Here is a 15,479-nt window from a genome sequence, read left to right on the forward strand (position 1 = left end):
TATTGTATTATTTTTTTTTAATCTTTATTTTATTAACGAGGGTTTGATCAGACATGATCATGCCACCCTCTTTGGCATTAGAAAAAAAAAATAACAGTTATAATATTAGTAATAGCATTATTTGTCTTAACCTTTTTTATTCTCTCTTTTGTTGGATTTATTATTACCTAATTAAATTCCATAAATATATTTGAAATCTTGTGACTTTTGCTTGTACGTATTACAGGAGCTATAAAAGTTAGATCCTCTATTAAAAACAAATCAAATATTAGTAGATAACTGGAGAAGTTTGAAAGCAATCAGTATTATTTCCAAGGATGAGAGCATTAATGAGTAAATGGAATTCATTACGATGGTTTAACTTAGAAAGAATTTTGATTGAACTGAAAGCGGATCCAACTTTTTAATGTGGTTTTCTTTTATCTTAATGTTTAAGGGCGAAATGTTAGTAATTGCCTACAAAGTTTTATTATAAGTAATGTTACTTTCTTAAATGACAATTTCATGTAAAGCTAATTAAACTATGTTGAAAGGTCTACTTGTGAGTGTCTTTTGAATGAAGGGAGTTTTATATAAAGCTTATACGACTGTAGAATTGACTCGTTCCTGGGTATATTAAACTCTCTTATTATCTTACTTATATTTCATCAAGTTTCAGGTTTATATAATTTCAAGCATAATTTTACTACCTTAGATGTTTGTTCTTTGTAATATTGTTGTTAATTTGTTATTTCATTCAGGTATTTAGGCATCAGAAATCCTCTCAAGAGTCGGCATCACTCGACCAAACGCGTGGTGGTGATAAAGATAGCCTTGGTGTGGTTGCTCAGCATGTTCGTGTCGAGTTCTATCACCGTTTTAGGTAAGTAACATTGTTTTGTATTATATCTTCATTAATTTAGATCAATTTTATTATAACTTCGTTAATATTATTTAGAACAATTTTTAAGTCTATAATATAATATGCTTTATGTGTGATGGGAAATTTAATTTATCATATCGACTGTACGCAACCTTTCTGGAAGAATGTTCTTGTTTTACGAATATAAAACAAGAAGAAAGTACCTATTTAAAATGTAGGTATGTAATCCTATACCTTTGGCACGCCTTGTGTCAATAACAACAAACACACCAGCTTGATGGATCTTTGTCTAAATTCATCTCGATTCAGGTTATTTCTAAGGAAATAAAAAGTTAAATGGGCACCAAATGAGCTTTGAACAACTTTAATGCAGCACGGTTCTTGTTTTCTCACTAAGAATTACTTGTTGAATCATTGTGTATGTATAAACTACATAGAAACAGCGGGAAATACGTGTAGTATGAAAATGCGAACACGCTTAACAATGCATGCGTCGGTTGATTTTCATTCGACCGTGGTCACACGGTACAATGCGGAGTGCTTGCACCATTGTTGTATGCGGTTGGGTTATGAATGGTTTATTGTGATAAAAATATGTGTGTTATTATTAAGATTCGTGATCAACTTAATAGATTAATAGTTTTCAATCAGGAAGAGGTTTAAATGTATTTTTCGATTTCGTTGTACGATTACAATAAAATATCCCTTTATAGCTATAGAACATACGGGCAGTACATATAAATGTCTGTTACAACCATGTAAATAAAAAGCGTTATGATAATATCGATAATGTTTACTTCAAATTATTTACTTAGTATCCTAAGGCTTCTAGCAGGGGCAAAGGGCGTCAACAGTACTTCGCCATGCGCCATGCATTTTAGAGTTTTTTTTATATAGTGGAGAATGCATTTAGGCATACCCAGGGCACTCGGGGAAAGAGCCCTGGGTTATGTCGGACTCACCCTGCTGAGTGCAGGTTTTATCTCGATCCAGCATTTTCCAATTGACTTGGCCTCTCCGATAACAGTACGACGCCAAGTGAGCTTTGGACTGCCACGTTTCCGTTTCTTAAAATTAAAAAAAAAAACAAAGAATTTAGATTTCGTTCAAAAATGAAAACACTAACTGTAATCTAAGAGTAAATGATTTCTTTACTAAAACTCATTTTATACTTTAAACTTAAATATTTCTTAGAATATTTCACAAACCTTTTCACGCATTTAAATACAAATACGTAGGCTCTTTTCGCCTTTATCGTGCATGCTATTTGGCCGTAAAGCATTTCCTTACTTGAAAGAGAAGCAGCCACGCGGAAAAGACCTTAAGACGTGCGGAAAATATTATATTATATATATTTTTAAAGCTGGCAAACGTCCACGGCAATTTAACGCTACGGTAGTAATTTTAAAACGGAATTGTATATTCATATTTTAATATCATAACTCAATAATTACACTGAAATCGTATTTTTGTATCAAAAAGCTAAGTAATTCGTAATTGGCGTGTAGAATATTTCAGTGTAAAATAAAAATCCTTTGTGTCCTTTTGATATGCTGCACTGAACAAACTAAAATTGTTTGTTAAAAAACTTTACCGTTTATAGGTTAGCGTTTAGAATATTTTTTTTATTTTTTTAATTTCATAAATATTTACTTACGTCAATTATTGCTATTATAGCAGTCGTTACTTTTTTTACTTAATAGCAGTCGTTATGTTCATGTATTTTAGAAAAAAAAAAAAACATTTCATAGATATTAAAAGCTGGCGTTGTTTTTAGAATATTAGAATATTTTTCATTTAATAAAAATGTGTTAAAATATGATTAATTTCGTATATGATATATATTTTGTTAAATAAGTCGCTTGGGGCATTTTATCATGTAGGAGCACTATGAAGGAATGTAATTAAAATTTAAATTCTCATTATACACTTTGTAGACTCGTTGGGAATGCTCCTTAGCTAGGACATTCCCAACTTCTTATGCTAGAAATTTTAATTGAGCCAGCGTTTATTATCATTCGTTTAACTTGTAAACGGTAACAATGTAGTTAACTATTAAAGCAGGTAAATGTTATGATGGTGATAATGGTTTATGTCATATAAAATATTTTGTAAATAATAGTTTTTCTGAAAGCAATCTATACCTACATCTTCTATACATATAATAAATCTGTAGAAGGGTCAATTCTGTACATTGAAAATATTGAAAAAATAAATAGCAAATACTGGATGTTACTAAATAGCAATGTTACTGGATCGATACCAAACCCAAATATGTGATTAAAAAAATTTTTGTCTGTCTGTCTGTCTGTCTGTCTGTCTGTCTGTCTGTCTGTCTGTCTGTATGTGAAGACATCACGTGAAAACTAACGGTTCGATTTCGATGAAACTTGGTATAATTATACCTTATTATCCTGGGCGTAAAATAGGATACTTTTTATCCTGGAAAAATACGTAGAAAAAAAAATAAACTAAAATTTTCAGTTTTATCCATAGACGTTGTTCTATACCGCAGTGGATTCAGCGCCGTAACATGTAGCTCCGAAAGTCGGATTTGGCTTGTACCGTTTGCGTCACACGAGAGCCGCACGATGCCACGCCTGCCACGACTCCTATATAAAGACTGCGATCCGCGCCGCGCGACGCACCAGGGTGAACCTTCAGTTCACCCCCGCGTCCGCGTTAAAATGTAGAAGCCCTTCTGGCTAACATTGAGAAACACCACACAAAAAAAAAAAAAAAAAAAAAGCCGCGCGACGCATAAAATTTATGAATTTTGATGCGAGCGGACGTGTCCTGTGGCGAGCGGTCGTTCTTATTGAAATAAAATATATTGTATGCATAATAATAATAATTAACATATTAATATTGTTTTCACCGTAAATTGGTTTATTCATTAAACTCATAATTCTCTCTGTCATCTCATTTCATTGTATTTGTAACTATACATATTATAATAAATCTGTAGAAGGGTCAATTCTGTACATTGAAAATAAGTTGAAAATATTGAAAAAATAAATACCAGGGGGTGTTACTGGATCGATACCAAACCCAAATATGTGTTTAAAAAATTTTTTGTCTGTCTGTCTGTCTGTCTGTCTGTCTGTCTGTCTGTCTGCATCACGTGAAAACTAACGGTTCGATTTCGATGAAACTTGGTATAATTATACCTTATTATCCTGGGCGTATAATAGGATACTTTTTAATAAAATACGTAGAAAAAAATTAATCTTTTCAGTTTTATCCATAGACGTTGTTCTGTAGAACCGCGAACACACGTTGCGTATTATTATAGGCCTAGCCGTATTTGGGTCCAATATATATTTATAAGATATCATTGTCAGAGTTACTCAAAATGAAGAAATAAACCATCCACGCGAAGACCGACATCCGCGCGGACGGAGTCGCGGGCGGAAGCTAGTACTATAATAAATCTGTAGAAGGGTCAATTCTGTACATTGAAAATATTGAAAAAATAAATACCAGGGGGTGTTACTGGATCGATACCAAACCCAAATATGTGTTTAAAAAAATTTTTGTCTGTCTGTCTGTCTGTCTGTATGTTCAGGCATCACGTGAAAACTAACGGTTCGATTTCGATGAAACTTGGTATAATTATACCTTATTATCCTGGGCGTAAAATAGGATACTTTTTATCCTGGAAAAATACGTAGAAAAAAATTAATCTTAATTTTTCAGTTTTATCCATAGACGTTGTTCTGTAGAACCGCGAACACACGTTGCGTATTATTATAGGCCTAGCCGTATTTGGGAATTGGGTACAATAGATATTTATAAGATATCATTGTCAGAGTTACTCAAAATGAAGAAATAAACCATCCACGCGAAGACCGACATCCGCGCGGACGGAGTCGCGGGCGGAAGCTAGTTCTTAAATATTGCTAAACGATTTATAGTGTTGATTATTAAATTATCACTTTCCTTTCTCGGGTATCAAAATATCTCCATACCAAATTTCATGTAAATTTGTTCAGTAGTTTAGGCGTGATTGAGTAACAGAAAGACAGACAGAGTTACTTTCGCATTTATAATATTAGTATGGATGTTGTTAATAAAATATAATTATTAATTTATTTATCTGTGTAAAGAAAGAAACTATATTTAGTTGTTACACGATGCATAAAACCAAGAAGCTTATATCTAATACACTGGAGATTGCACTATGACCATTAACTTGTAACAAGAAAATATGACCTAGAATGACGTCAGTCATGTTTTTTGTCTCTTTCTGTTGAGTGACCACGCTGGTTTGTAAATTCAGGATTTTTCAAAATAGAAAAAACTAAAAATCATGGTCTATAAATAATAACGACATAGGTATATTTTTAACAGTATTTATATTATAATATTATGGTCATACTTTATAGGTACATACAATTTAAATTGGTATAGAATGATAGTTTTAAATTACTTTTGGCTACAAAGCTTGGATATGAACCGATATATAGCATTAACATCCTTTGTAAATAGAGGAAAGTTGTGTTTTGCATCAGATGCTGTTTACCAAATTGTAAGCTACTCAGATCTTCTTTTTAAACGCGTTGCTTCGACTGGTCAATTTTAAGCCAAAATCATCAAAGAAAAACTGTTTAGCGGCCTTGCACAAATTTCAGCTAACTTTACAAAGTTTATTTTTCAAAAGGTATTTTTTCTGGGTCGTAATCCTCAGTAACCTTGACGGGCTTTTTATTTTGGTGTTCTAAATTTTCATCATAATATTGTTATTACAATATATTCTCCTCGCTATCCATAAAAACTCGTCATCATGGTTACCTTACTTGTTAAATTTGTTTATTGAAAACTTGTTGAAAAATGATAAAGTATTGGGGAAATAACAAATTTAACATGTCTGCTTACTAAAATGATGCTAAATTAGACAATTTTTGCCATTGAAATGATTCTAAACAGGTAAATGCAGGAGTATTGAGGAATATTGTAAATAACGTAAATATACACTTGCCTGTGAAATTCTATGCCAGAACTTGGTGTCCAAACACTTCTGCAATTTTGCACAATACAATGCATTCTTTATATTCGGAAAATATTCATTAAATAAGCAACAATATTAACTTAAATATTCGAAGCGACGCAATTGTTTTGACACACATGCCATATTGACAAAGTGAGAGTTGCTACAATTTTATTATGGTGACTACCCATAATCAAGGAGTATCGCTTTTTAATAATTGGTTCAGATACTTATTTTATTTAGCATATATAATAATTGTCTCATCCAACAATGCTTCTGAATGACGTTTTTGGCAATTTATCAACAAACTCATGTACAAAAACTAACCTTTTGCACAGAATATTACAGCATACATAGTAGCCTTGGGAAAACTTCGTATTAACAGTGGCAATACCAAGTTAGGTGTGAAAGTGATAAAAAACATGAACTGGGCAATATTTTCTTGTTACACGTCAATGTTCATACCGAAATCTCCAGTGTATTATGATATAAGCTTCTTGCATAAAACGAACTGTATGCTCTTTCAAGACATCAATCACTACACTGTCAACTTCTGTTCCGTGTTATATGAAATTTTGTTTTAAAGCTGTCGAAGCTTCTCTATACGTAGATAATGTTCCAGACTTCTCATAATCTAGGTACACACAACAGAAAATATTATTAGACTATATGTTCGCTAAATTATATGTTCTTCAAAAAAATTAACAAGATTTTCCTATTTATAAATCAGTCATTTTTACAGTAGATATTTCCGCTCATTTGGCGGCAGGTGTACACTGCTAATAGTTACATGATACGTTTATTTTAGTTTCAAATGTTTTACACTCAATTAGTTGTCTCTCAGTTACAAGCAATTGGATGCCCTCCATTTCCTGTATATTTTCTCACTGCTGTTTTTTTGAATTTTTTTACCAAGGCATATTCAAAGTATTGAGTCATATTATTATATCCATTTATATTAAACATACGTACATTTTATTTACTTTTGCAAATCAATTGATTATTATAAATTGTACTCACCTCGTTTCAAAATCATTTACAACATCAATTATTTTTTATATAACAGCACAAACGAACTGTTACAATAATAGAAATAACATAACATAACATACTTCTTTTAACGTGAATTGTAACACATTATTGAACAGCCTGTCACCTTTTTACAGCAAATAATCGTTTTCAAATTACGTATAATTGAAGTTACCCTCACTCTTCACAGCTTTCGATATTTTTATAACTCAAGCGATTCATACGAACAAGGTTAGAAGGTTGTGATCCAAAATCGAATTGTGCCCTATTTTATGAATCATTTCACTCATAACCTCCTAAAAGTCGGCATTCGGCGATTTTCCATGTAATAACAAATCTCGAAACCTCGTTACATACCTATGGAAAATACGGAATAACAAGGGCAAAACTGCTCAAACGTGAGATAATAACTTTATAATCGAATAAATAAAAGGATAACTTACATACCTACTATTTTTTTTGTAAACGTTTTTCTGATAATATTTTGTCACATAAAAAAGCAGTCACAATTTTTTTTTGTAAATATAATAATTAGGTACCGAATATTTTGAACGCGTGATAGCGCAAGTTTAAAAATTATGGTCGACGTCGTATTAAATTATAATTAAATCTTATATGTATTACGTATATTTATGTTGTGTTCATTCAAAAAAATTCTTGGCAATGAAAATAATAAATCTATATTTCATGAAAATATGCAAAAAAACGTTAAGTCTTCTTACATTAAATTGTATCTACTAGTAGCACCCTTAAAAGACATCAATAAACAAAATACATTACACATATTTTTCAAAAGTGCCCATTAAGGGCTCTTCCATCGGCACTACATATAGGGCGCTCTCAATCTCGCCGCGAAGTGAATATTCCTAAGTATGTAATTTCCCATTTGAATGCGAAGAGAAAACATCAAAATATTCTTTGACGAACGCGTACGGCATAATAAATGGCGGGGTCCAAGTGAAATTGTTCGGAACGTAATAATCATGTACGTGAGGGTGAAAAAATGCGTCAAAGAGAGAATTCAGTTAATCCCTCTTTGTAGGCTACAACGATCGAGGCTTTATTGTGCGTAATTTAAACTTTGACTTGCTGATTGGAATCTGATGCGTCGGATGTTCAAAGATTATTAGATTAGATGAGCGATTTCGGATAACGGTTAATTTTTTGGTACCTAAAGTCTAATTTGGGTGGTGAACATTGTTGACATTCTATTTTGTGCTTTTCAATTACATACAGATATTGATGTTACAAAATGTTATGAAATATTTTTAACAAAACAGTGCTATTTCTATGCTTATTATATTATGCATAACATCATACCTATTCAGAAACATAATAATAATAAAATGTACCTACTAAGAAAATGCTCCAAAGAATTAGATTACACCATTCGTAACAATTGGCTTTAGAATTTCTATTTCACGATTAAAAGCTTGATATTAAATTTTTATTAGATTTTATCGTTATATTTATAAATACCTTTTTAAAATTTCGGAAAATCTAATTGTTCATCTATGTTAATATAATTATAATTATAATATGCTATTTTTCGAACAATAATAATTTAGGTACTCCTAAAATTAACTCTTGTTTGACGAAAGGAAATTGCTATCAATCAATCAAAGTTAAAATCTTATGGGTCCTCTTCATAATGAGCAGCGTCGGCCCAACAAATGATCGTCGATGGTTGCTGCCATTACAGCAAGTATGAATAAACATCTACAACAATTATAATAGTTGACATATATAATTATTATAAAAATGATATTTAAGTAGTAAGACATTGACTTTCTATTGTTAATTTTTGCATGCCAAGCAATTGGCGATTTGTGCTGAACAATGAATTATGTAACATCTGTAAATCTTCCACATTTCTTGCAAAATAAATCATTTCATTTCATTACAATGACGGCTGATCTAGACATATTTTAGGCCCTCTAGACTATCGTGATTGCCTCTACTCCTCCAAGGCATTGTGAAGAGGGCCCATTAGGTCAAAATCTATTTTTTAAATTATTTATTTTATCGACTGAGCTGACATTTGTGAATTTAACCAAACTATTTCTTCTAGGTCTAATCAACAAGCAGAACATAATGCCAACCCCAGAGCTATGCGTGATAAACAATAGATTGTTCTGGATATTCGGTTCATTGGTGGCGTTCTATATCCCAATGTTGACTATGGTGGCATCTTTTGCGTTGACTGTTCAGCTGCTGAAGAGACAGGCGAGGCTTGCTGCTACTCCAGTTCCTGGTGGGACGCAAAGAAGGTAAGAAAAAAAAATGATAACGAAATTTTATAAATTATTAAAAAGAAGTCTTTGATAGGGTATTTCATGTTTTTTTATATTTCCTGAAAATATAAAAACTATTAACCAGCCATCGAGCTACTTCTAACAACATAATATATTCAAGTAGATAGAAATAATACATCACATGTATCCAATTAAAATAAATATCTGTTTCTTAACATGTGTATTAAAAACTTAATTTCATTATATAGATGGTAGTGCAATTATTGATGCAATAAAATAACCGTAATGGATGTTACAAAAGTCTTTATAAAAGATATATAACCGAAGCAAGCAAGATTGATTCCATTTTAATGACCTCCATTCTGTTCCTTTAATGTCAATATAACATGCGAATAGAATCGAGAAACATTATATTTTTCAAACGTAAAATATCACCATTGCTCATATACTCTCATTAAAAACTAATTTAAACAATAATTAACTATTTGATTGTATATTTCAAGCAATTATTATGAAAACAAAATTTTAATTACCAACATTAAAATGAACACAAACATTCAAATGTTAATATCGCTTGCTAATTATCTATACAGTTTCAAAATCCCAGAGGAAATCGTAGCTATTTCATTTAGTGCTTCACATTATAACTGTACTTCCAATGTATTGAATGGGAAATGTAATTCGTACTATTATAACCCGAACCAATAGTTAAATCGGTGAACTCTAGAACATTTGAGAACTTACCTTTAGAGTTGAGTATAAATAATAATATGTTAATGTTGCCATTGCAAGGAAAATTACATACTAAAACCTGATAAAAGGATTAAGACGATAATCTCTGTGGCTAAATGTTGCTTTCTGAATAATAAAAATAACATTATATTACTCGCACGATTAGCAAACTGGAATAAACCGATAACATCCTTAAAATCCTTAAAATCCTCCAATCGGATCGACTTCGACTCGAATATTTCAACAATCCATTGTCCATTGTTATAAAGAATGTTTTTGCCGCAGATAATAATCGAATACTATACCTATTTTGGCTAAGAAACCTAACTTTCCAAGAGTCACTTATACTTGCAGTTGCTATTTATTAATTTATAGTTAAAGAGATGAATTAAAAAGTTTTGCGTGATATTATCTATAAGCATTTACATAGTAAGATTAGTAAAACTGGATAAATATTTTGACTAACTCTTTCGGCCAGTTTATGGCTATGCGCTTAGTTTTGGATATACTTTGAGCTTATTTTTATTACAAACGAACTTTCCTCATAACTCCTTCCCAAACATCTAGAAGACTCGGATTAAATCCAAATCTATCATGAATTACCCTTTATACTCGTAGTAAGAGATTCATGCAATGGCTTTCAATGCCAAATAATTTACATATTTTGTGCGTAACTCATGTATAAGTTGAATGAAATTCATTTGTTATAGTGCTACGTACCCGAGTATTATAAAACATGTTTTATTATTGCCATAAATCAATACATTTGTTTTACTATCGAGTTCGAATAATGATTCATACTAATGTATTTTTGTTTATGCACACCATAAAATCATTGTGCATATTTGTTTTATTTCTGGCTGTTGAGTGCTGTGGAAGATATTTATAATTTTACAGGTATCGTGGCAAAAAGTGTCGAAAATCATATGATAATGTATCAGTGAAAAAGTTTCTACAAGGTTTCTTCATAATGGTGTTGTTACGATTGTAGTAGGAAGTAATTGGGCATGTTCCATTGGGCAGTAGATGGGCGTGTATAACGTAGCATCTTAGAAATAATAATAGTCTTTTTACACGCTTTATATTAGCTTCACCTGTATGTTTGTATGTTTGTAATCGACTTCTTTGGGCGCGATTTTGACCCACTTTAAACGGCCAGATTTCGTTCAAACTTTGTAGATTTATTGAGGACCGATGACAATACACTAATTTGATAAAATTTTCTATTTTTTAGTTCGGTTTTCTATAAAAAGCGTGTTTTTTAGTTTTTTTAAACTATTATTATTATTACTTACTCCATGATATGAAATTCACATCGTCATGTCACAATGAACCACATTACTCTTTCGCATTTTTTCATTTGCCTTATATTATTTCCCCATCGCTTTCAAATAGCGTATAGGTTATATAGCCTCTCCCATTAAGCGGAATAGTTAACGTCTTTCTAAAAGATGAAATATGAGAAAAAATAGGCCTCTATAAGAATTAGTCTTATAGAGGCCTATTTTTTCTCATATTACCTTGTAATATTAATCATAACCATTATTTATCTTATATTAACGTACCAAAAGAACATTAAGTCAAAATAAAAGAAAATAAAGCTCACCCGCATCAAATAGGCTCAAGGGTAATACCGCTAAAAGGGGATCCTGCAAGTCACACGTCATTACGCTGGTACTCCATGTAATAACCTATGTCTCTCAATAACGGTTGTAAGTAATCATCTGAACCATTACGTCATAATAGACTTATCGAGGTTATTTACTTGAAAGTGAGTGAGTAGGTATCTTAAATTAATATATTCTCTTACTAGCTGCGCTTCGCGGTTTCACCCGCGTGGCTCCGCTTCTGTTGGTCTTAGCGTGATGATAATAATTAAATAAATAATGGGCTATCCAAAACCGAAAGAATTTTTCAAATCGGACCAAGTAGTTCTTGAGATTAGCGCGTTCCAACAAACAAACTCTTCAGCTTTATAATATTAGTATACATAAGAATTTAGGAGTAATAATATGAAAATGCCTAATTAAAAAAAAATCTAAATTAAGAGTATTTTATGAAAAAAATTGAACAATGATGAAAGCTTTAAAATTTTTTGGACTAACAAATCTGATAACAATATGAGATGAATTTTTTAAGCTAAAAGTTTAGAGAAAAGTACCTGCTATTTGAATTTTATCCTTGAGATATAGATTTATACTTGTTCCTTGGCAATGTAAGTAATTTCAAATATTCATAAAGTATTCTCACTGCCAAGGTTCTTTATAACGTAGCCTGGTAACAAACATCTCAAAATCAATGGAGCGATCGACATAATACCATCGGTTTGCTATGTAATAGGATCTCCATTCGGCTTGATTACCGTATGTTTTGGAAGCTTTCCAAATGATCCCAGACCAAGGGGTACATCAATCAGTAGAGTAGATGCATCCGTTTTTATATAATCGAAAGTAACAATTTTGGGTTGTTTTTAAAACGTACTACTCTTTTTGGTTGCAGTACAACTGTGAACTCCATACTTCTATTTTTATGAGTTAAACAGACAAACAATTAGCAGTTCTAACTACTGAATATCACTAACTTGCTTTATTATTTATTAACATTAAACTTGTTTGTAAGTCACATCATAATCGTATACTTTGGCGCCCGACAAATTCTTTTACAATGTTACACACACGGTATCGAAATATATTTTTTATCATACTTCTTTTAAACATTTATACAGTAGCTCATCTAATGAAATAAACTATACCGTCGAGTAATTAACATTGCATCGTTCAAATATAATAGTTCTTCGGTGCGCGGCGGAATTTCAACTATTTTTATCTTTATTTACGGCACATAATTATTTCCGAGAGCCACTCGAAAGTTTTGCACTTGCTCTGGCAAAAGCTTCACCATTGACGTTGAAAATTGAAATATATTTTGTGGAGTATTATTTTATTTTTCTTTTATAGTGGAATGTGTTAAGCGCCAGTGTGAGCGTAAAATACAAAAAGATTAACCGACATTATTTCAAAATGAGTTGTTCTTATGGTATATTAAAAAAGCTTTTTGTCGTAGGAGTTATTAAATTGCTTAAATTATCTTCTTTACGATAATCTCGATAATCGATAAGTGAAATGTATCTTACATTTCACTATCGACCAAATGCGTGATCGGTCTTCCTTACCTTGCCGAAGAAACTTTTTTCGTTAGTAGCTTTTAAGAATTAATAAGCTCTTGATATTATTGTCAAAATATAAGAATTATCTCCTTCACATGAATAATTTTAAATAGGTATATTTCAAGTTTAAATTAGTATATTAGCTTAAAATAAAATACATATTTTACTTGATAGCCAAAAGTCCCATTTTCCCAATTATTATTAAACTGAGTATACCTTTTAGTGAATTGAAACATAATATTTGCCCCAGGTCGCAACACAAAAACGTGCGGGTAAATAAGCCCTCATTTCAACTTAATGGATGATCCCAATTTTAAGTGAAATATTATAAAATTCATTGTATTATTCTGTAATATCGTTTTCGTTGATTATTTTGGAACATGTTTTTATAATGTTTAAAGTCTAATCTTAAATAGATTTATAATAAAGTAGGTACGTTTTAAAGCACTGTTTGCTTTTAAAAATTAGATAAGTCTCTACATTATTCAAAGATTATATATTATTTTATAACACCAATAACACAATATGAATACGGCACATAAATAAAGATAATGCTTGGTCAATATCCTTTGATGTTTATGATTGTACATATAGAGCATAAGCGTTAGTAAAATAAATTTAGATAATTTTTATAAAATTATAATTCCATTGTAAATTTATTTAAGATATTAGAATCAATGAAAAATTACAGATATACATTAAATAAATTGTTTTTCGACATTTGATTGGAAAGGAAAATAGCCCACAGTAAAAGCTCTTGTGTATGGAGATTAATTAATGTGTATTTTATGTGTATTTACATCATAAAGTGAAAAGCGTTTCCAATCACAATATTTGTTTGTCTCGATAATGATTGACAATCAATTTTTGTTGGCAATAATTTGTTGTGTAAATTTATGCGTAATTTCAATAATGTTTATGAATTGGACGAGTGTTTATTTTCAATGAAGCTTTTATCTTATACATAGAAGTTATTGTTTACTCTTGAATAATAGTAATCTATACATAATATTATAAAGCTGAAGAGTTTGTTTGTTTGTTTGAACGCGCTGATTTCGGAACCCGATTTGAAACAGTCTTTCAGTGTTTGATAGCTCATTATGAGACTTAAATATCATCATGCTAAGACCAATAGGAGCATAGGAATGTGGGTATACACGTGGGGCACAACTAGTCTTAATATATTAATGATTTATGACTAATTCATAAAATCACGTCGTATGTATGATTTAACGTCGCATTGAAATAAACATAATCAGTTCGAGTTATTAAGTTATTTGTTTATTTCACCAAACAATTACATTAGCGGTTTTACGATCAATACGTTACGATAACACTCATAGGAATTACTCTATCAGCCAATTTCATTCATTGTTTGCTTCGCGTGATTTTGTAAGAGCTTATTGATGTTATTCTCTGTTTGATTAGTATTATGCTCCTGTGAATGGTTTATGGTATGAACTTGATTGCGGATTGTATCATGTATTCAATAATAATACATTACTTATACTCTATGATGTAAACACATATTGTTATAGATAGATTATATGGTATAATATTATGGCAAAAACATCCACAATAGTCTAAAGAATTTATACGTTATTAGCGGTCCGTCCTGGCTTCGCCCGTGGTACATATTTACGTTTTCTCTACATAAGAACCATCCTCATACTTCAAGGAATATAATAAAAAAAGAATTATCGAAATCGGTTCTGCCGTTCACACGTGATGCCGTGACAACGCGTTTCGTTTCGAAACGGGTTTCATTTATATATAAACTAGCTTCCGCCCGCGACTCCGTCCGCGCGGATGTCGGTCTTCGCGTGGATGGTTTATTTCTCCATTTTGAGTACCTCTGTCAATAACATCTTATAAATATCTATTGGACCCAATTCACAAATACGGCTAGGCCTATAATAATACGCAACGTGTGTTCGCGGTTCTACGGAACAACGTCTATGGATAAAACTGAAAAATTAAGATTAATTTTTTTCTACGTATTTTTCCAGGATAAAAAGTATCCTATTTTACGCCCAGGATAATAAGGTATAATTATACCAAGTTTCATCGAAATCGAACCGCTAGTTTTCACGTGATGCCTTCACATACAGACAGACAGACAGACAGACAGACAGACAGACAAAAATTTTTTTAATCACATATTTGGGTTTGGTATCGATCCAGTAACACCCCCTGCTATTTATTTTTTCAATATTTTCAATGTACAGAATTGACCCTTCTACAGATTTATTATATGTATAGATAGATAATGGTATTTGCTGAAAATTAAAATAATGGTATATAATAGTAGAACCCTAAGTTAAATGATGAGAACACAGTATCTACAAATGACACTCTATCTATAAGTTCTTTATACAGCATTTGCTGAAAATAAGTAGCAAATGTTACCGAGGATTCATAATATTAATATTATTAAAATTCACT

The 15,479-nt window shown here is 31.3% G+C and overlaps 1 protein-coding gene across 1 annotated transcript in view; it reads left to right on the forward strand.

Annotated features, from left to right (window-relative positions):
• LOC123703460 (5-hydroxytryptamine receptor 2A) overlaps positions 1-15,479 on the forward strand; it is a 69,617-nt gene that overhangs the window by 39,782 nt on the left and 14,356 nt on the right. Inside the window, exons 4-5 of the mRNA XM_045651457.1 lie at positions 741-862; positions 8,953-9,151. Coding sequence (XP_045507413.1) covers positions 741-862; positions 8,953-9,151 — 321 coding nt within the window. The remainder of the gene's footprint in view (positions 1-740; positions 863-8,952; positions 9,152-15,479) is intronic.

Source organism: Colias croceus, chromosome 2 (genome assembly GCF_905220415.1).
Source record: "Colias croceus chromosome 2, ilColCroc2.1".
Taxonomy (NCBI): domain Eukaryota; kingdom Metazoa; phylum Arthropoda; class Insecta; order Lepidoptera; family Pieridae; genus Colias; species Colias croceus.